The sequence below is a fragment of the Trematomus bernacchii genome, unplaced genomic scaffold (genome assembly GCF_902827165.1).
Source record: "Trematomus bernacchii unplaced genomic scaffold, fTreBer1.1, whole genome shotgun sequence".
Classification (NCBI taxonomy): Eukaryota; Metazoa; Chordata; class Actinopteri; order Perciformes; family Nototheniidae; genus Trematomus; species Trematomus bernacchii.
Window position 1 is genome coordinate 30,001 of NW_022987545.1, and position 23,159 is coordinate 53,159.

A 23,159-nucleotide genomic window follows, 5' to 3' on the forward strand; every position below is an offset into this window, starting at 1 on the left:
GGTGCATTTTCATTGCCGTTGAGAGCAGCGAGCCTAAATATCATATATACGTGAAATAAGTTATTTAGAGACTATGGATGGCGAGGATAAATGTAATAAAGGGATCTACAAACATTACATTGGTGACCTACAGTGAGATGGGAACAGGCATGCGCTTAGGGCCCGCTTTCCAGACAGTTTCTGTGGGGTGACGCATTCTGAGGTGAGGCAGATCTCATCTGTGCCTCACCTACCCCACAGTAAATGGCTTGAGCGCGCTCACAAAATAAGTGGCCGCGCTAAATTAGTGCCCGCGCTCCAGCAAGTTACTGTGGGCTTACGAGAGGCAGTGCTCGTGCCTGCCTCACTTCTCATAGCTCCCGTAGCGGAGCTCGGCAAATTTGCTGATTTTGACTATAAAATGCGATTGGAATCATACAGAAATCACATTTACACAAGATCAGTGGAGACATTTTATTATTATTATTATTTAGTTTTTCTTTAATTGTTTTTCCGTTACATTGGAGTATGACAGGTGAGGCTCTGCCTCCCCTGCCTCCACTGACTGCACGTCGCTGATCTGTACAAATGATTACCTGCCGTTTTTGCAGCAAAATGCTACAGACTTTGAAGGGTTATGTGCTGCATTGTAGAGTGCATAGGAACGAACCCCAGTGTTTTTTCAAATGTGTTGGCACGAACTGCAAGCGAACATTTTGTACTTACACAGCTTTTAAAGCTCACTTTTATCGGATTCACAATGTGCCTGCAGCCACTGCTAGAGCCATTGTTACAGATTTGAAATGTGCAATTTCGTTATGTGAGCGCCAATTTCAAACAGTGAAAGAACTTATATCCCACTTAAAAGATCATATAGTGGAGGGACGACCTGTGTTATGTCCAGTAACTGGTTGTACAAATAATTTCACTGTGAAATCGTCATTTACTGCTCATATGTCCAGAAAACACAGAGCATGTTCTGTAGATAGCATAAGTGACATGTACAGGGAAGCCATTTCTCCGTGTTCTGCACATGAAGATGCTTCCCAGAGCCCAAATGATGCAACAACAAATGAAAGCACATATTTGCCACAGCATTTCAATGAGACCTATCTTAGGAATGTATGCTTATTCTACTTAAAATTGCAAGGTCAGCTCCTTCTTCCAGCTTCAACAATACAGACCATTGTCGAAGAGATGCAAAATGTGCATGAGTTGGGACAGGATTACATTTTAAGTAAACTACGTTCACTTTTAAAAGATGACATGTCTCTAACTGATGATGCTATTGCTAAAATCTGTGATTGTGTGAAGGATTCCGATCTGTTCTCAGTCTGTCACCAGGGACCACTGAGAACAGCATATTCAAGAGCTCAGACATTCAAAAAGATGTTCAAATACATAGAGCCTAAAAAAGTAACATTAGGAAATGATGAAAATATGACACAAAGGTTTGCTTACTACATACCTGTGAAACAAACAGTAAGTGGCTTATTAGAATCAGAATTTTGGAAGAATTCAATGTCACAGCAGTCATGTGAAACAGACTCAGATGTTTTTGGTGACATAAGTGATGGACACAACTTTAAGTCCAACCAGTTCTTCATTGAAAATCCAGGATGCCTGAAGCTAATTCTGTACCAGGATGCTTTTGAAATTGTCAACCCCCTTGGCTCTGCTAGGAAAAAACACAAAGTTGTTGCAGTCTATCTTTCTGTGGCAAATCTACCTGCTCATGTGCGCTCTAATACTGATCACATGTCCCTGGTTTTATTGTGTGGAGAGAATGACCTAAAACAATTTGGATTTGCTAAGGTGTTCTCAGAGATGTTAGTGGATTTAAAAGATTTGGAGGAAAATGGAATAGTTACAACAGGTGGAGACATGGTCAAAGGGGCTCTGTACTGCATTGCGGGTGATAACTTGGGTTCACACGGTATTGGTGGGTTCACTGAAAACTTTAGTCGTTCTAAGTACTTTTGCAGGTACTGTGAAATCACACAAAGTGAGTTTAAGAGTGATGATCCAAATGTATGTGGGCCACAGCGCACACCCGAAGGTTACGATTCTGCTGTTGCTGATCTACAAGTTGAAGACAGTCCACACATCAAAGGCATAAAGGCAAACTCTGTCTTCAATGCTCTGACATCTTTTCATGTTTGCAAGCCAGGTCTCCCACCTTGTTTAGGCCATGACATATTTGAGGGTGTCTTATCCTACGATGTTGCACTGTACTTAAAGTATTTTATTAAGAAAAAGAAATGGTTTACATATTCACTTTTGAACCGGCGCATAAAACAGTTCAAGTACAAAGGATCTGATGCTCTCACTAAGCCCTGTGCTGTCAACTCTGACGTATTCAAGCTCTCAGGTCAAGCCATTCAGAACTGGAATTTGTTAAGATTGCTGCCTGTATTAATTGGTGACAAAGTGCAAAATCCAGAAGATGATGTGTGGCAGTTGACTCTCCAGCTTAAAGATATTGTTGATCTGATTTGTGCACAAAAGATTTCGTTGTCACAGGTAGCCTATCTTGACATTACAATCCAAGAATATTTGGAAACAAGGAAGTGTTTCTTTCCTGAGAGTCCACTAAAACCAAAGCACCATTTCATGAGACACTATCCGGCACTCATCTTGAAATTTGGCCCGTTGATTAGAGTATGGACAATGCGTTTTGAAAGTAAACACAGCTACTTCAAGAGATGTGCCAGGCATTTGAAAAACTTTAAAAACATCTGCCTAACTTTATCCGAAAGACATCAGATGTTTCAGGCATATCTTTCAGCTGGGCCAGGATGCAGTCAACTTCTGCAAGTCAAAGACAGTTGTACTTTTTACTCCAGTCTTTACAGCGATTCAATCAAACATGCAGTGAGAGAGTTTGGCTTTTCAGAAAACAATACTAGTGTTTCCACAGACATACAGTATAAAGGTACATCATACAGAGTTCCCGTTAGCCGGTAATTACCGGACAATGACCGGTAAAATATGCTGAAGTCCGGCAAATCTAAATCTCTCCGGTCAAAATGTCCGGTCAAAATAATTTTCCCTTAGCGCAATACCGCATCAGTTGCGCCACTTATGTGACAGACAAGAATAGTATGTGACAGACAAAAGAGTATGTGACAGACAAAAATTGTCAATTCTAATGTCTAACACTTAATGTGGAGAAAGAGATGTCCTGTATGGGTTGATTGTGCGTTGATCTGTTGGTAATGCCTCGGGGTTCCGGTGGGCATGTAAACAAATGCATAATGCTGCGCTATACTTTGTGGCCTCATCCGGTTGCATAGCGACGCTTATTGTTTAGGTGTCTTTTAACAAGCAGGTAGTCATATCATTAGCTAGAACTAGCTAGATCTGATCGATATGGACATAAATGCGAGTAAAGTCTAATCTGACAGGAGAGAGAGATCGGCTGCTGCTGACGAGTCGACACGCAGCTCTGCATGATCCCCTGCAGCGGCGAGCAGAGCAAAACACACTTCAGGTTAGAAAATCACACGTAGCTATTTTAATTACCTCTCAAACTACCTAAACTAGTTATAGATATGTTTAGTTTTACTGTCGGGTCACTCATTACTGGATCCGCGAGCTGCATGATACTGACGGGCTGTCAGGAGAAGGAGAGAGCGCTCCGTTTATTATTCCCGCGTTTTTGTAAATTACTGTACACTTTTGAATAATGTAGTTAATCTACTATAATTAGTTTGTTTAATGTCGAATCATATCAATTTGTTTTAAAGCTCAATAAATAACAAAGAAGACCTTTAACCGGCACTTATCTAATTTTGTCCGGAAGATTTCAACTTTAACGGACATGTTGACCGGCAAAAAAATATTCTAACGGGAACTCTGACATCATATAAAAAAGGGCTTTTCCTTGTGTCCAAACATGACGAGTCCATGGAGTTCGGAGAACTGCTCATTATTTTAATTCAAAATTATTCAGCTGTGTATTTTGTGATGGATATACATAAAGCTGACTATCATTCTGAATACCACCTGTACTCTGTGACAAAACAGAATGCAAGGTTGCAATGTGTTAACATTAACGACTTGGTAGATTTTTATCCGTTACCATCATACATTGTTAACGGGCACCAAGTCATCCCGCTGAAACACAGTGTGTTGTCAAAATAAACACGATATTGGCTACTGTGGTGTTGAAACCATTCTAACAATGCACATGTATGCTTAGGGAAAATGATAAAATACTATTTGAAAAATATTAAAGTGACAGCAGTTTTCTGCAATGTACAGAAATAAAAAGTATACATCCTCAATCACACCCTATACTCAAATTAGAGGTTCCTCTTATCTGTATATAATGTAAGTACAGTATTACTTGACTAAATGTCTAATTATCTTTGTCTTTCATTTGTAATTTTGAAAACCGAAAAGTGTCGTTCTTCCATGATTCCAGAGATGACAGACATGGAGCAAACATTTATACGCAGTGCCATCACTGAGGTCTTGCCTGACCTTCCAGAGATGACAAAGGATATTCTGGAAGATACTTTACAATCCCTTGGGGTGGAGACCTATGAGGATTTCCAGTTTGTTAAGGAAGCAGATTTGCTGTCAGCTTTGAGGCCAATTCAAGCCAGAAAAGTCCTTGCTGCTTGGAAGCTGAGATGTATGTATACTTGTGACTATTGTAGTACAGGATGCAACCAGTGCCCAACGTGGCCTGCATAAAAGATCAATCAGAAATATAGAAACATTAAAACTGTGTTCCTCATAACTCTTTTTGTTTGTATGTGTGTGTTTTGCAGGCCAGACTCCTGAATCCAGCAGCTCATCTGTTGGTGGCTCGCCAGGACCTTCTGCATCCTTGACGTCCTATTCACCCAGAAGTTCAACCTCTTCCAACAGCTGCAAAAGCCCTGATATAGACTGGATGGATAGCTTTGTGATACCGTGGGATAAGTTCCCAGAGGAACTGATGCAGACACTGGAGAGAGGAAAACGACCTAGTCCACAAATGAGAAGAGAGATGGTACGGATTCTGGTGTGTGAAATGAAGCGAAAAAGTACTTGCTTAAGTAAAAGACACACTATTGAAGTTGCAAAAAAGATAGTGGCAAAGTATCCTACGTCTCTTCAAGACATAATAGAGGGAGACGTGATCGGGCCAGGGTATCACTCTCTGGTCAAGCAATTGCAAAATAGGATAGAGAATGTGAAGCGATCCACGACCCCAAAAATAAGAAAACGAAAGAATGGCACCGACGAGTCAGACACAGATGAAGTCCCTCCAGAACAGAGAGCAGCAATCCAGGACACTTATGGGTGCATTACATGGGATTTAAAATTCCTGCCCCTTGGAGAGACCGAAGAGAGCCAGCAGGAGAAAAAGGAAAAACTGAGGGTGATGTCTAAGCAAACTGATGCAAATCCAGAGGAGGTCAAACTTCTAATGAAGTCAACGTTCTACACGCAGCGTAAACAAGTCAACCAGGGGGAAAATATAAAATCCCTCCTGCAAGAGTGGCCGTTTTGGTTCGACGACCTTGGCATGGCAGTCCACTTCAAGGAACTCACAGGAAGTGAGCTTCAAGAAACTTTCACACGGAATTTGGACCTGAAGGGGAAACGACTCCTGAACTACATGAATACTGTTGCTGTGTACAAGAGCAAAAGGTTGCTACAGGCTTTAACCAAGTTTAAAGTGATGAGAGGAGAGCTAAGTGGTTGTTCTGAAGACGTCAAAGACATGGTGCTGCTTCTACTGTCCTACTTTGATGAGAAGGAAGACACGATGTTCTGTTATGTGGAGGACACATGCCTGGCAGGGGAAGTACAGATGGACCAAGTTCAGTTGACTCCCACCATTGTTGTGTGTGGTAAGTAAAAACGTTCACTCAACTTTTTTCTGTTCTTTCTGCCACTTCTTTCTCTCTTTTCTGTCTAATTTGAGACGTTTATGTTGCACAATGTTTTTTGTTACTGTAAGCTCGTAAAGGGCTAGTTTGGATGCTTATGGATACTTATCCATAGTCAGTGTATTACTTGCATGTCTTTGGAGGAACAGGCAGGAGTACGGGTACGTATGTAAAGCTGTGGATGGGTGCAGCAGCGAAATGTATTTTAGCCACCTAAAAATTCAGTTTACGTGTACGCTATATTTATAATATTGTCACAAATGTACCCTGCTGCTTCAGTCCCTATCAGAAACAGACTGTATAGCTGTCTGACAGCAAGGTAGAGCTTTGAAAATATTCTTTAATATAGCATACACTAAGAGTAATATTGTTTTAGTTTTTTTGGTGGCTTAACTATGTCCACAGCAGTGCATTGCTTAGCTGTCTGCTGGTTCTCTTCTCTGTTTCTCCAAACTGTAGCTCCTACAACCCCCCTTCAAACAATATGAACTATCCCCTAAAAGCAAGTCAAATTGACATTACATTTATCTCCCCATAACCTGCAAATACACATACATACATTTTTGTATTGATGGTGAGCAATTTAACAGACCTTAAAATGTGTGCTAAAATTGTTTTGTGAAATATTTCAGGAAGACAAGTCTTGTTTTAATTTAGTTTGAATTGTGTTTTTCTTATTTTTTAGGACGATCATGCTATTCTTCAAGGCGATTCATGCTGAGTGTGGATCGAAACATAGTACAGGACAACATCCCCTCCTTGGTTTCTGCCCTGTCCATGATGTTTGGGAGCTATTATTGCTTCAACATCGCCTACCCGTCAGAGCTGGCATCCACCCTGGAGTTTGTCCAGAGGTATGTGTTTTTTGGGATTGGCTTTATCCAACAATTTATTTTATTAAACTGCAACAAATCTAAAGCAGCTGCTTCAGTGAATTGGGGGTTAAGATAATTATCATTTTGGCTTCAAAATAATAAGATTGATGTGAAGTTTTTTTGTTGTTAGGCAAGCTATTTTATTATTAATTCTGTTGTTTGTTTGTATTTTTATTTGAAGGTGTTTTTTCTCCATCAACCCAGAGAAGGCACCAAAGTGGAGAAGACACGTGCATCCCGTCTTCAGGTGAACCCGAGAGTCCTCACCTTGATACAGGAACTTTCGGACCATGAGTGGCGTGATGTCTGAATATGGACAGTAAGATCAATGGCATGTGGCGATGTGCCCAAGTTACAGTTTGTTTGATTGTTTAAAACGTAGTTAAAATTTGAAGTGCCTTTTTTTTTCATGTTCTTTTAACTAATTTTAAAAAATGCAATATGTAACTCTCAAAAGTTTGTATGTTTTACCAATATGTATGTTGAGAAATGACAGATGTTTTTGATCACTGCTATTTTATATATATATATATATATATATATATATATAATAAATTCTTGGAAAGGCAAGTTCTTGTTGGAATTTTTTCAACTTTTAATACAGTGGCTCTTGAGGTTTATCTAGCTTTGCATTTTAAATTTTAAGTGCTTAATCTGTGTACCCTGGATTACATTCTTCACATTTCTGGTAATAGTCAAACATATATATATGAAGGCAGTGTAGTTTAAATGAAATCTTTCAATCTGACTAATGTATAGGAAAAACATTTTTATATATCAATAATCCTTACAGGCGGTTTTATACTATATATATATATATATATATATATATATATATATGAGATTGATATTCATAGAACAGTTTTTTCTGCATTTTAATTGTAATAAATACATTTTACAGAAAATTTAAATTGCAGTATTTAGATGTTGCTTTCACCGTAAAACTCGTCATTACTACGGCAAAATACACTAAATTATACACAACTTTTGATTACAATTTGCGGGAAAATTCAGTTAAATTACAGCATTACACTGATGCTTTTACAGTTAAACAGTGTTATTTGTTTGGTATTTTTCTGTAAAATTGAATGGGATTCAATGTACAATAGACAGCAACTGCATGTAAATCTTACTGAAATAATCAGTTTAATAGCAACGTGATCATGCTAATTCAGCAGAAAAGGGCTGTTGAAATGACAGATTTAAAATGTAAATTACAACAGTTTTAAACTGTAAAATATACACGTTGTTCTGTAAAGTTGTTTACAGTTTACCGTATTTTTTACATCATTATTCTGGCAACAAAGCTGCCAGGTTTTTACCGTAAAAACAACGTTTTTTTTTTTACAGTGTATCTATCTATCTATCTATCTATCTATCAATCCATCTATCTATCCATCTATCAATCCATCTATCAATCCATCTATCTATCCATCTATCTATCTATCTATCCATCTATCCAGCCATCTATCTATCTATCCATCCATCTATCTATCTATCTATCTATCTATCTTTAAAATCTGACACCCTACCTATAAAGGTGTATTCTACATGAAGTGTTCACCTGTTGTCGTGCCAGCTCGATGAAGCCGCTGCACTCCTCCAGGTACGACGTGATGTCGGTGTCGGGGAGGTCGAGGATCTGCAGCGTTTTATAAACCAGCTGATCTGGGAGCAGGTTAGAGACTCCGTACGCCACGTTCAGAACGTGAGTCACCTGACAGGAAGAAGAGACGACACTGAGGACAACACAACGCCATAGAAGTGACTCTTTCTGTAAAGCTACTCCAAAACTCACAAAACTAAAATGAGAAATCTGCAGTGAAATATTTCAAATCGGCTTTCATTAGCCCCGCCTTCTCGAAAGTCGGCCATTTTGAATAATATGCGTTTTTACCTGTATTTATATAACGCCTCTTACAGAGTAGCTCGGAACATTTAGATTTTAGGAGGGTATTAGCTCATGTCAAATGTAAAGATAAATTGGGATGGAATAGTCGATAGCTCATATGTAAGTAGGCCCCGCCCACCTGATTTTTTTTTTTTTCTTCCTGTATTTCAGCATATTTTGACGATCAACATGTGAAATGATGCTGAAGTATTTGCTTCAAATACTCCAATATCCACAAAAACACACTGCTGTTATCAGTACGAACACATTTCAAAATGGTTTTCATTCGACCCGTCCACCTTAAAGTCTGCCATTTTTTTTAATGTGCATTTTTTTAATGTATTTAAGCAAACTTTTACCAACTCCTCTGAGAAAATAGATTCGAAAAAAAATCTGCCGAAGTAACAACATACTGATACCGGTTAGTAAAAACCATGAATTAATGCTTTGTCAAGTCTGCAGACAGACGGCAGGGGAAAAACCTTTTAAAATGCTTGTTTTCTAAATGGAGATTGGCTAAGCTAACGCAGTATATGCTCCGACCGTCCACACTCACAACAACGGCCTATACAGACATAAATAAAGCAGCGACTGTATTCGCCATGACACAGGCAGTCTGTGGTTTGTACTTGTTTAACTTTTGTCTAGTTTCTGAACAGATATGAGGAGCTGTGAGCTCTGAGTGCTAACAGCTAACGGCTGTGTTGTTTTTCTGGGGTTCTCATTGAAGATGACGTCACGGCTCCGCCTACACTGCGTTACTATAGATACTGCCCCAGTTCCTAAACTGTAATGGAAATGCGCCATAAAGTGAGCCTGTCCTAACGAGGCCTCGCCATACCGAGCGAGGCCGTGTAGTGGAAATGCGCCATAAGTGTGACGACCCCTGCCTTGCTATCTCCTGTTGTGTGTGTGTGGCCCTTTAATGTTCTCCCTCTGTTGTGTCAGCGCTGATTGAGGACACCTGGCCACCTTAAAGTCTGCCATTTTTTTTAATGTGCATTTTTTTAATGTATTTAAGCAAACTTTTACCAACTCCTCCGAGAAAATAGATTCGAAAAAAAATCTAATTCTGGACAAAATACTCAGTTCCTAAATGTGACTTTAAATGACGAAGGATAAGTCGCTAGCTCTAACGATGAGGTCGTAGCTCCAAGGAAAACTGACTGACTTTATTTGAAAACGACTGTTTTTGCAGGAGAGATAGAGATGGATGGTCTGTCTTCAGTTAAATTGATGATGCAACACAGACTCAGAGGGCAGAGAGGAAGAGGAGGGACGAGGGAGAAAGATGGAGAGATAAGAGGGAGGAAAAGGGGGAGACAGATGGCTGAAATTCACTTAGCAGTTTCTGTCTACTCTCACTTAAATACAGTTTACCTCAGAGAGCCGAGTCCTCTCAACATCTGCCGTAACATCCATCCTTTTCTACAAGCTAAAGGAAAGTCTGGCTCTATAAAGTTATTTTCTAAGTGATTTAAAGTGTCCTAAACTAAAACAAATAGCCAAATAATAACAATCTCTCTTTGATAAACATGTTCTGAAAAAAAGCATGCACCAAGAAATGTTAACTAGTGAATGAAAATGCTTTCAGAAAGGCTTACTTTTAATAGATTAAAATGTCCCCTTACTCATTGTAAAATACCCGAACCCCTGCAAGATCAGTAACTTTGAACATGTCTACACACTTCATGCTTTTCCTGATCTTCTACTCTCAATTCACACCGATCCCATCCCAACAAATGTGTGGGTTCTGATTCTTAAACTGAGTTGGATAATATAGTTTGAAAGAGTGATAAACCCAGAGGAAGATCTCGTTTCCAACACGCCGGTGTTTTGACCCCGTTCACTGACCTTAAGCCTCTGCAGGGTTTCCTCGTCGTGCGCTGCATCCTGAGATCCTGAGACACAGAAACAGCTTCATCACATTCACGCGTCTGCTCAGCAAAACTTATATTTTTAAATAAAGCGTCAGATATTCGAATTCTGAGGGAAAAAAAGTCGAAATCTAAGAACAAAATTCTGAAATCTGAGGGGAAAAAATCTGAAATTCGAATTCTGAGAAAAAAAGGAAAAATCTGAGAAAATGTCAGAAATTCGAATTCTGAGAAAATTGTAAAAACATGAGAAAAAAGTCAAATACTGAGAAAAAAAGTCAAAATCTGAGAAAAGAAATCAGAAATCTGAGGAAAATGTCAGAAATTCGAATTCTGTGAGAAAAAAGTCAAATTCTGTGAAAATTGTCAAAACATGAGAAAAAAAGTCTAAATCTGAGAAAAATGTCAGAAATTCGAATTCTGAGAGAAAAAAGGCCAAAACCAGAAAAAAAAATCAAAATCTCAGAAAAAAGTCAAATGAGACAAACGTATGTCAGAACTTTGAATTCTGGGAAAATTGTCAAAATATGAGAAAAAGTTCTGCAGTGAATAAACAGAGAAAACACCCTGAAAATGTGTTTATTTGGTGGTTCTGTGCTCTCTGATGGAACAACATCATCCAGCGTCTCCTTTCATTTCCGATGGGGAACGACTCAGGTGTTACAAAGTGAACCAAACCTCAGAAACCTCATTCATGCGCCTGCTCAGCAAAACTTCTATTTTTAAATAAAGCGCCCCCCTGCAGGCTGACGATAACCAATCGTGACATGAATATTTATCACCAGCTCCCCGGTTTACATCAAGAGACAAATCCAGCGTTTAGTTCAGTTTGATCAGTTCTGTTGAACCTGTAAACACGGATTCATCTTTTAGGAAGGGCTGCAAGATATGAGGAAAATATGCAGTAACATTAAAAATGAAACAGATATTAAAACTGTAATCAGTTCAGCTTCCTGTGCCGCTTTCAGCGTACTGCTAAAATAAATTGCTTTCTGAATGAAATGATTCCTCGTTTGTTATTTTACAAATTGATCTGAACACAAGAGGCACCAATAAAAAGCAGAAAGAGGAATTTAAATTGCAGGTTTCTCCTGTTGTTTTTAATTAACTCAAAATATAACCTGTAGCAGAATGTGTTTACTGCACAAGATAACATGTTGTGCAGCCCTACTTTAAAGTCATTTATCAAACTAACCAAACATCAGCCGGTTCCAGCTTCTAAAAGATTAACATTTTCTATTTTTATTACATGTTTTTCTTATTTCTTAACAGACTTGGTTGATCACTAAAGTCCATAGTATATTTTCTCAATTTTCTGATATTTAAATCACAAATACAATCTAAGGATAAACTCAAAATGAGAAATTGTTTCTTACAAAGAAAGCTACGCAACTTGTGTCCTTTCTCCGAGAGGCTTGAAGACCTTTCTACAGGTTTAAAATCCAGGTTCAGGGAATCTAAAAAAGAAAGGGACGTTTCTGGGAAACTTGGACAGGTCTCTGGGCGGCTTTAACAGACGGGTTTATTCTTAATGCTATAGTATTAGTAGTAGCAGTAGTAGTAGTAGTAGTAGTATTAGTATTAGTAGTAGAAGTAGTAGTAGTAGTAGTATTAGTAGTAGCAGTAGTAGTAGCAGTAGTAGTAGTAGTAGAAGTAGTAGTAGTAGTAGTAGTAGTAGTAGTAGAAGTAGTAGTAGTAGTAGTAGTATTAGTAGTAGTAGTAGTAGTAGTAGTAGTAGTAGTAGTAGTAGTAGTAGTAGTAGTAGTAGTAGTAGTAGTAGTAGTAGTAGTAGTAGTAGTAAGTAGTAGTAGTAGTAGTAGTAGTAGTAGTAGTAGTAGTAGTAGTAGTAGTAGTAGTAGTAGTAGTAGTAGTAGTAGTAGTAGTAGTAGTAGTAGTAGTAGTAGTAGTCTGACGACCCCTGCCTTGCTATCTCCTGTTGTGTGTGTGTGGCCCTTTAATGTTCTCCCTCTGTTGTGTCAGCGCTCATTGAGGACACCAGAGGCCTGTACTACGAAGCCGGATGTTCTCTTAGCGAACTTCAGGGAAATCTCGGGCTTTCCGGTCCTACGACGCTGGTTCTCTTTTTAGCAGGCTAGATTTCCATGGTAACTTATGCTGAGCGGCTAACCTGCTCCGGAGCAGGCTAGGTGGCAGGCTAAGAGATCAACTCAGTGAAAGCACCGCCTGCTGACCAATCAGAGCTCAGTGTGCAGAGTTTAAAGATATCAAGTCATATTACAGGATAGAGGAAATACAGAAAAACTGCCGTTGCAGGAAAGACGGCCGGCCAAAATCAACTGACTGTGTGAACGTGAAAATTAATAGAATATCCCCTCCCATCTTCAGAGCAATCTGACTATTATAACATTAGCGTTAAGAAAGCTTACTTAAATATCTGCCACAACATAAGTAACCGGATCAGAGTAACATTAAGTACAGTCCGCGGCACTGTGAGTGCAGACGTCGATGTGTCCCATTATCATTCATATCATATCACATCATAATGTATCATATATCTCCTTATCTGAGTCAGCTGAGCCGTATCTGGCCGTGCAACACTCACAGTGTCACATACTGTATGCAGAAGTATTATTTTAAGCAACACATTAAATTGACGAAACACTGGAGTCAAATGTAATTAAAGTCAGATCGTGTCTTAGACGGGGCAGTGATATCATAAACCTGTTAATGTACGCATTCAAACACTTTCTCTGTTACCAGCTGTATTCACCTTGCAGGTGCAGCTATGTGGCTTTGATCCTGGATAAAGTGTTTAAGTCATGGATGTTTAAAGTTTAACTTCTTCATATTTGACTAATATTAGAGTTCACTTTTCATTCAGGAAATATGACGCTGCGCTGTCAGTACGCTTCTCCATGTTTGAGATTGGTCGAATGCTCCAGATACCACCCCTTTCATGTGAACGCGCACCTAACTAGATAGGACACGGCTGGCTTGAGCGATCCACTTGATAACCAGCGTCGTAGTACAGTTTAGCGAGAGCGCGTATGTTTTGGATTGGGCCAACCGGCTAACTCCAACATATCCAGGTTAGGTTGAACCAGCTTCGTAGTACAGGTATCTGGCTGCTGGCACCTGGCTGCTGGCACCGGAGGATTGAAAGGCCTGATCAGACTCTCGATCTCTCTCTCCGCGGAGGACCTGTGCCGGGAGCGGCCACTCTCTTGCCTTGTCTTTATGTTAGTTTTAGTTAATAAACATATTTTCTTATACATCCTCTTGTCCTTTCCACACTTGTTGTTATGGCCAAGACAGTAGTAGTATTAGTAGTAGTGATATATTACCCAGCAGTATGAAGGGTCTCACCACGCCCACCTGCAGGTCCAGACTTGTATCTTCTACAAATCCAAACGCAGCTCCTTCCTCCTCTTCCTCTACTCCTCCATCATCATCCTCTCCACCCCCCCTCCTCTCCAGCAGCCTCCTGCCGGTCACCGTGGTTACCCTCGTGCACTGTTTCTTCAGACGGCTCTTGGAGAAACCCTGGATCTCCTGAGACAGTGAATGCATCGCAGGAACCTGAGACAGAAAGGATGATCTGTGTTTTTATTTGACCCAATAATGTAGATTAGTTCTTTTGAATAGTCTTTCCCTTCAGAAGCATGGCTTTCTGTTGATTACATTCATCAACAAACACAACAACCGCACACTTTATCTAAACACGAGTTAAAGAATAACAACTTCCCCCCACCTGAATGAATGGCTGACAATTCTAATACACATGTATACAATAGACAAAAGTAGATATATCTGCTACGATTACAGAGGGACACTTTGAAAGAAAGATGGTGGAGGTAGTAGTAGTAATATATTACCCAGCAGTATGAGTATTAGCAGTAGTAGTATTATTAGTAGTAGTAGTAATATTAGTAGTATTAGTAGTAATATTAGTAGTAGTATTAGTAGCAGTATTAGTAGTAGTATTAGTAGTATTATTATGATTAGCAGTAGTAGTAGTAGGAGTAGTAGTAGTATTATTATTAGTAGTATTAGTAGTATTATTATTAGTAGTAGTATTATTATTATTATTAGTAGTAGTAGTAGTATTAGTAGTATTAGTAGTAGTCGTAGTATTATTATTATTAGTAGTAGTAGTAGTAGTATTATTAGTAGTATTATTATTAGTAGTATTAGTAGCTACGATTACAGAGGGACACTTTGAAAGAAAGATGGTGGAGGTAGTAGTAGTAGTAGTAGTAATATTAGTAGTAGTATTAAGATGGTGGAGATAGTAGTAGTAGTAGTAGTAATATATATTAAAGTAGATATCGTAGCATATGTATCTGCTACGATTACAGAGGGAAACTTTGAAAGAAAGATGGACACCACTGGTGGAGGTAATAGGAGGACATTGGGATTTTCAATTTCTTGGATTTGATACCTTAAACATGTTGTGACCCCTTGTTAAAGAAACTGTTGATCTAAATTGGAATACTATTGGATGTAAAGGGGGATGTGAGAAAATAACTAATAAAGAATAAGTAAAAAAAAAAAAGAATAACAACTACTTAAACGTGTTATATATTTGACATACTGTAGATATATAGATAAATCAGTGTCTCTCGTGCAACTGAACGAATGGGACACCAATAAACATGCAATATTACACAAGCTTATTGTTGTCCCACTATATTCTGGGAAGTATTTCCTAACTGAAGGCGAGGAAGGCACTTCACAGAGTGAGGTTAGCACTCTTTTTAACATGTACACATACAAGGACTTTACTTTGGTGTCTGCTGCTGTGAACATAAACAATCTAAACAAATAAGGTGCAAAGTAGATATACAAGGATAATAAAAAACTAAGTATTTTTAAGAAACAATTTAGCATTAAAAAAAGATGCTAAAGACAAGACACACCACATTTAAACTATAGAAATAACCTTAACAGCTCAAAAACACCATTGAGTATATGGCAAACTACAGTGAACTATATTTTAAAGTGGAGGGCTCTGCAGACATGTGCAAAAAGCAGTCAGAGAGTTGAGCTTAATAAACTGTCCCTGAGTCTGCAGGTCTTTGTCCTGAAGCTCCACCACAGTGTGTGAACTTAACTTTAAGGTGCATTTACTAACAGCTAGCAAACTGTATGTGCACAATCTGGAATCTGGAGTTGAAAAGTGTGCATTTAAGTTCATAACGTCACGTGTGTATATATAATGTCTGTTTGTGAGTAAAATCACGGAGCTTTTTCCCGTGCACCCACCTGGTTAAATGTTATGAACTGTCAGTCAGATCATCGCTGCTTCACTGTATATAATTATATAACATTATAACAAATACAGAGCTGTTTGCAGGGAGAAATCCTGGTAAAATGGGAGAGAAACAAAGCAGCTGTAACACTGACAGTCGGAAGCTGCGTCAACAATGAGATGCGTTCAGGTGCTCACAGTAAAGTAGTTAAGTACATTTTTAGAAAGGAAAGGTGCTCAGGGTGTGGCTATAAATGATGTTTTTTGGTTTATTTATTCACAAATCAATCTGTCATGATTACTGGTGTCAGTACAGACAATGGGGGACATTAACACTATCGCAGCATTTGCATTTTTAAGTCAAATTTTGTTAAAGAAAAAAGTCAGAATACTGAAGAAAAGTAAAAATTCTGAAAAAAGCCCAATTTGTAAAAAATAAATAAAAATGTTATTCTCATGTAGCCCTAATCGTTTTTGGTAAAACTTTCTGCACACATTGTTAAAACATTTAAATATCTGTCATATCGTATCACTTAATCTTCTCAGGTACACTATTCTCCTAGGTTTCCCTGAACGCAGCACAGCCTCGTTGGAAAAACCAGGACAAACCTCCCCATCCTCCGAAAACCCAGGGAGAGAGAGACGGTGGGGTGGAGTCCGGAAACATGGCCCAGATCTAACATCCCTGCAGAAACACAGGCTTCTAACTCCTTTATTTACATCACTACAAGCTGCGGATATTATTCCTGATATTACATATTTTCTATCTGGATTGAATCTACACATTTAACCGAAGATGTCTCGGGGAGTGATCCAGCCCAGCCAGCAGAAACTGGCCGAAAAGCTGACCATCCTGAACGACCGAGGCGTCGGGATGCTCACCCGGGTTTACAATATCAAAAAGGTTCGCACACACACACACACACATATCCCCATAAACACATACAATAACAGTATCTGTGAGAGAGTGGCAATATGAACGCGGAATGCCTGATGAGCTAGCAGTGGGTGTAGCATTAGCAGCGGCAGTAGCATTATAGTAGTAGTAGTAGTAGTAGTGGTGGTAGCATTAGCACGGTAGTAGTTATGGTTGTAGCATTAGCAGCGGCAGTAGTACTAGTAGTAGTGGTAGCATTAGCAGCGGCAGTAGCATTATAGTAGTAGTGTCAGTAGCAGTGGTTGGAGTAGCATTAGCAGCAGTAGTATCACTGGTATGTTACTGTTAGCATTAGCACGGTAGTAACTGGTAGTAGCATTAGCAGCGGTAGTAGCATTAGCAGTATCCCATCGCTAACGGCAGTAAGATACATTCCATATACATACTATGTACAGTATTAATAACAAACATATTCACCATCGTTAATACTACCATTCTAAACTTGAATATGTACTTACGTTATCTAAATAAAGCGTCCCTTCTATCCTTAAGCTAGTCGCGTTAGCTTGCGGTAAAGTAGCCTCCAACCTCTAGGAAATTAGCCGGCCTCCGAAGCCGATTTTCGGACACTTTCTCACTCTACAGTCGCTCTATTTCAGGCTTCATGCGACACTGAGCGAGTCTCATAGGAATGAACGGAGCCCCGCCTCTCTCTCTCTATACATACACCGTCGGTTTTGCGATTTAAACTGGTCTTCCGTTTAATTAAACACAACTTTAGACGTGTTGTAAACAGTATAGTTAACGTGTATCAGTTAATTTACAACCTAATCTGGTACATTAAACTCCTTTAGGTGTTATCGTGCAAATTAGGCCTGCATTAGCAACGGGCGTCGTCTCTGCTCCATCAAAACACAGATGCTAATGCTAACAGCTAATGGTTACAAACAGAATGGTTTTATTACCAAGTACGTTTACATTACACATTTTCTTTGGTATTAATGGTGCATAAAGAGACACAGAAAGAAGATATAGGAGGAAACAAATGTAGTGCTATTATACAAGCTATTTTGATGTGGATAATTGATGTTTCTCTACACCTAAGCTTATATATAGCTACGTTTAGCTGGCTTGTTTAATGTTAAGTAGATGAAGCTAAGAGTATTTAGTGTCATTAGTTTGCAGTTTATTCAATTAAAGTGACACATGTCAACAAACACTCTTAACAGCACCAGAGTACAGCTTGAACAACTACCCACCAACACATAAACACTACTATTAAAATAGTAGATATATATGGTTAAAGAAATAACACAAAGGCAAACATCTCTTTTTATAGCTGTATCTAGCAGGTGTTTAGCTCTCATAATTTGAAAAATATATATAAATAATCATTTATTTAACACAAATGTATGTCTTTTTGCATTTTAAGCCACTCTGAGTGGCATTCACATGACATTCACATGACATCTGCTGCTTTAAAGTGCATTATAGCATTGCATTCGACACATACATATAACATCATGTATTAGTGTTACTGACTCCTGTGTGTGTTGAAACAGTGGTTGTGTGTGGGAGGGAAAGAGTAGTGGGTCTGTTTGTGTGGGACTGGGAATGGATGATGAATATGATGAATACATAGAGACGAGAGAAAGAGGCAGAGTAGATAAACCGCCTGAAAGCCCAAACTGTTCATTTCCATTGGAGCTGTCCTCTACTGCTCAGCATTCAGTGTTAAAGGAATAGGATGTATGTTGGTGGTTCTAAGATCATCAGCTAGTTTGATTTCACAAATATAAAAATAAGTCAGAATTCTTAATATAAGACTCATTAAAAAGTAAGAATTCTGAAAAAAGACCAGAATATTGATTGAAAAATAACTCTGAATAAGAATGAGAGTTCAGAAAAAAAGTGAGAATCTATTTCTGTGAAAATCACAGTTTTGACAAAAGTCATAATTCGGAAAAAATACTGATTTAAAAAAAAATATATATATATGAATTAGGAAAAAATATGATAGTTCGAAGAAAAAAAATGTTGGATTTTGAGAAAAAAGTCATAATTCGAAAAATACTTATTTTTATAAAAAAAAGACGGAACTTTCCGAAAAAGTCAGAATAAGGAAAACAATTGATTTTGGGAGAAAAAAATGTTTGGCCGAAAATCTCAGGATTCAGAGGAAAAAAAAGATAATTCGGAAAAAAAATCACAATTCGGTTAAAAGTCAGCATTTTGTGAAAAAAAAGTCAGAATTAGGAAAAAACTGTTAATTGTGAAAATCTCAGAATTTTGACAAAACTCAGAATAAGGGAAAAAAGTCAGATTTCTTTAAAAACAAAATCTGAATTCTTAAAAAAATCTGTATATTTGAGGAAAAAGTCAGAACTTTTGACTTAAGTGTCGGATATTGACCAATCAGCAGATAGTTAAATATCCTCATCCTGTGTGTTTATATTCTCTGCAGACAGTATGAGCTGTCAGACAGTCATTTCTCTCTTATTACGCCCTTCCTCTCCTCCCTCCTTACTTCCGTCCTTCCTCTTTCTTCTGACCCTTCATCTTCATATCTCTCCTGATCTTCCTCACCATTAGGGTTATATAAATAAACACATCCATGTGCTCTTCTATAACACCTTTTAAAAATGTCTTCAGCATCCAAAAACTAGAAAAACCCCAAAGATAGAAATCAAAGAACTGGGATTATGATCTGTGAGACGATTAGTGAGCTCCTTCTGGTCATTTAAATAACAATTTGGAGACCAATTAAATCTATTTATTTCTGAAATGCTTACACAACTAGTGGCTTAATTATGAAAACACAGGCAACAGATCTGGGTGTTGTGTTTCTACCTTTTGGAGAGAGTTATGACCCATGCTCACTAACAACAATATCATCGACTAAAATCACAGCAATGTTCTTTTCCATTTAATAACCACCGTCACTCATTACTCCATCGAGCTGCAGAAAACATCTGTTCTGGAGAGGACTCTTTAAAGTAGAGACACTACATATTGATATACACCTGAACATCAGCAGGAGAGGACTCTTTAAAGTAGAGACACTACATACTGATATACACCTGAACATCAGCAGGAGAGGACTCTTTAAAGTAGAGACACTACATACTGATATACACCTGAACATCAGCAGGAGAGGACTCTTTAAAGTAGAGACACTACATACTGATATACACCTGAACATCAGCAGGAGAGGACTCTTTAAAGTAGAGACACTACATACTGATATACACCTGAACATCAGCAGGAGAGGACTCTTTAAAGTAGAGACACTACATACTGATATACACCTGAACATCAGCAGGAGAGGACTCTTTAAAGTAGAGACACTACATACTGATATACACCTGAACATCAGCAGGAGAGGACTCTTTAAAGTAGAGACACTACATACTGATATACACCTGAACATCAGCAGGAGAGGACTCTTTAAAGTAGAGACACTACATACTGATATACACCTGAACATCAGCAGGAGAGGACTCTTTAAAGTAGAGACACTACATACTGATATACACCTGAACATCAGCAGGAGAGGACTCTTTAAAGTAGAGACACTACATACTGATATACACCTGAACATCAGCAGGAGAGGACTCTTTAAAGTAGAGACACTACATACTGATATACACCTGAACATCAGCAGGAGAGGACTCTTTAAAGTAGAGACACTACATACTGATATACACCTGGACATCAGCAGGAGAGGACTCTTTAAAGTAGAGACACTACATACTGATATACACCTGAACATCAGCAGGAGAGGACTCTTTAAAGTAGAGACACTACATACTGATATACACCTGAACATCAGCAGGAGAGGACTCTTTAAAGTAGAGACACTACATACTGATATACACCTGAACATCAGCAGGAGAGGACTCTTTAAAGCAGAGACACTACATACTGATATACACCTGAACATCAGCAGGAGAGGACTCTTTAAAGTAGAGACACTACATACTGATATACACCTGAACATCAGCAGGAGAGGACTCTTTAAAGTAGAGACACTACATACTGATATACACCTGAACATCAGCAGGAGAGGACTCTTTAAAGTAGAGACACTACATACTGATATACACCTGAACATCAGCAGGAGAGGACTCTTTAAAGTAGAGACACTACATACTGATATACACCTGAACATCAGCAGGAGAGGACTCTTTAAAGTAGAGACACTACATACTGATATACACCTGAACATCAGCAGGAGAGGACTCTTTAAAGTAGAGACACTACATACTGATATACACCTGAACATCAGCAGGAGAGGACTCTTTAAAGTAGAGACACTACATACTGATATACACCTGAACATCAGCAGGAGAGGACTCTTTAAAGCAGAGACACTACATACTGATATACACCTGAACATCAGCAGGAGAGGACTCTTTAAAGTAGAGACACTACATACTGATATACACCTGAACATCAGCAGGAGAGGACTCTTTAAAGTAGAGACACTACATATTGATATACACCTGAACATCAGCAGGAGAGGACTCTTTAAAGTAGAGACACTACATACTGATATACACCTGAACATCAGCAGGAGAGGACTCTTTAAAGTAGAGACACTACATACTGATATACACCTGAACATCAGCAGGAGAGGACTCTTTAAAGTGGAGTTTTTGATTGGAGAGGACGTTGCCTTTTTATTTTTCCTCTGTCCAATTTGTCTCCAAGTTCTTTTACACTTATTTAGACTTTGATGATGCAGTGGTTCGTACGACATCAGGATTTTCTTCTTCTCCTCTCTTGCTTACTCACAGCATGTCTTTTCTGGCCTGGTAATGCCTACGGTGGCCCTGCAGGGACAGTCGCTGCAGTCACACATGTAAAGTTAACCTACAGGGGAAAATAATGACAGGATGACATTTAACGAAGGTTATCCCTGATGGGCAATTTAACCCCTCATTGGTCATTTTAATGGAATCTTTATGAGCTATTAAGGAGAAATACATTTCTCATGGCCTGAATGGCAAGTTCCCCTGGGGAAAACAGCACAACCTGATCTTTATGCCACTGTTGATATATTTATATATACAGTATTTGATTTGAAATGGCACACTAGGAGCAACATTAAACTTTAGCTTATCGGTGGTGACGTGAAGTCATGTGACGTGCTGTAGTTCCTTTATAGAGAGGCGAAGTCCCTCCCTTTCCGGGGGAGCTCCATGGGACCTTATTTCGGAAAAAGTATGTATTGAAGTCAATGGCGAGAGAAAGATTATCTTTCGATCCCGTTTGAATTGAGCCACGAATTACACAGATGATGTTTGTCAATTTAAAAGATAATTTCGCAAGTCAAAAAAATTAAAATGTGCCGTAAAACTGCGAAGTAACACTTTTTTTTTTGTGTGAAACCGCTCAATGAACTACATCTCCCGTCTCGCACCACATACCAAGACGGCCGTCACGTTAGCACAATAATCCAAAATCAAATGGAGGAATCCCATTGGACCAGAGAGATGCTGCCTTCAGGGTCCAACTCAGAAATACATCATCCCTGAAGCTCTTTATTCGACTTCACGCCAGGGCCTTTTCATTTGACCCACATGCGTCCTCCTCGTTTCTCACTTGAAAACCCTTTAAATCACAGCTCAGTATAAATGAACCTCTCGTGTCTCTAAAACTATGACCTGATATTTTCAGACGTGCATGTTTCGTGCTTCAGTGAACGCTGCATTGAGCTGTTACTAAGCAACAGGAATGTGAAGCAGATACTGCAGCCAGTGAATACTGCAGAGAAAACACACACACACACACACACACACACACACACACACACACACACACACACACACACACACACACACACAGTGTAGCATGTATACAGTAGTGAAAGTAAAGTATATATTGCACAGTTATTTCCATATTTCTCACAGTATTTGAATAGCAGACAGTATTAATCATAATTAAAAAGCAGTATATATATATTTATATATTCCACAACAGATGTGTTATAGTCTTTGTTGTTATCCAGTCTGTTTGCCAGCCCATCGAGTCCTATTGTGAACCCGGAAATGTTGAGTACCCCAAAGTTTAATGTTAGAAATGTATATTAATCCAATTGTGACATTTTCGGGATAATAAATGGCAGTTTTAACCAGAAAGTGGCCATATTTGTACTGACTTCACTACCATGAGTCGTGTTGGGACCGTTGGATATAGAGAGCATTATTACCTCTCCTGTGGACAATTTATTTTCAAATAAATAAGCGATCTGTGTAAACCAAATGATCCAGAGTCCCTTAAAACTTCAAAACCGACCCCCAGATAACACTAAGATGGCCTCTTTCTGGTTAAAACTGCCATTTATGATTCTGAAAATGTCAGAAATGGATTCAGCGTCCTCATTAACCTCCAGAACCACTCAGAAATCAATAAAGGCATTTCTGTTTTTACTATTGTTTACATATTAATGCTATTTAACACAACTTGTGCTAATTGTGTAAACTACCCATCATATGCAGGTTATCATCCAGCAGTCTCTATGTGCTGGGGACCCTAAATACACATTTCTAACA

The 23,159-nt window shown here is 38.7% G+C and overlaps 2 protein-coding genes and 1 long non-coding RNA gene across 7 annotated transcripts in view; 2 read left to right on the top strand and 1 right to left on the bottom strand.

The window, feature by feature from the left end:
- LOC117476221 overlaps positions 1 to 6,963 on the top strand; it is an 8,198-nt gene extending 1,235 nt beyond the window's left edge. Inside the window, exons 2-3 of the long non-coding RNA XR_004555261.1 lie at positions 6,556 to 6,724; positions 6,927 to 6,963. This is a non-coding gene — a long non-coding RNA (uncharacterized LOC117476221). The remainder of the gene's footprint in view (positions 1 to 6,555; positions 6,725 to 6,926) is intronic.
- Positions 1 to 17,485, bottom strand: part of LOC117476220 (dual specificity protein phosphatase 19-like) — a 25,357-nt gene extending 7,872 nt beyond the window's left edge. The window contains exons 1-4 of one of the 2 annotated variants that reach the window (XM_034122602.1): positions 17,121 to 17,485; positions 13,819 to 14,053; positions 10,491 to 10,537; positions 8,310 to 8,462 (exon numbers count right to left, since the gene is read on the bottom strand). In XM_034122602.1, coding sequence (XP_033978493.1) covers positions 8,310 to 8,462; positions 10,491 to 10,537; positions 13,819 to 14,044 — 426 coding nt within the window. In that variant the 5' untranslated portion in view covers positions 14,045 to 14,053; positions 17,121 to 17,485. Of the gene's footprint in view, positions 1 to 8,309; positions 8,463 to 10,490; positions 10,538 to 13,818; positions 14,054 to 15,739; positions 15,858 to 17,120 lie in introns of those variants that run through there. The other variant, XM_034122601.1, reaches the window with a different exon arrangement.
- The window catches only part of nckap1 (NCK-associated protein 1), a gene marked incomplete at its 3' end in the record, with an annotated part of 34,317 nt that continues 27,490 nt past the window's right edge, over positions 16,333 to 23,159 (top strand). For all 4 annotated transcript variants that reach the window (XM_034122597.1, XM_034122598.1, XM_034122599.1 and 1 more), the window contains 1 exon segment: positions 16,333 to 16,629. In XM_034122597.1, coding sequence (XP_033978488.1) covers positions 16,522 to 16,629 — 108 coding nt within the window.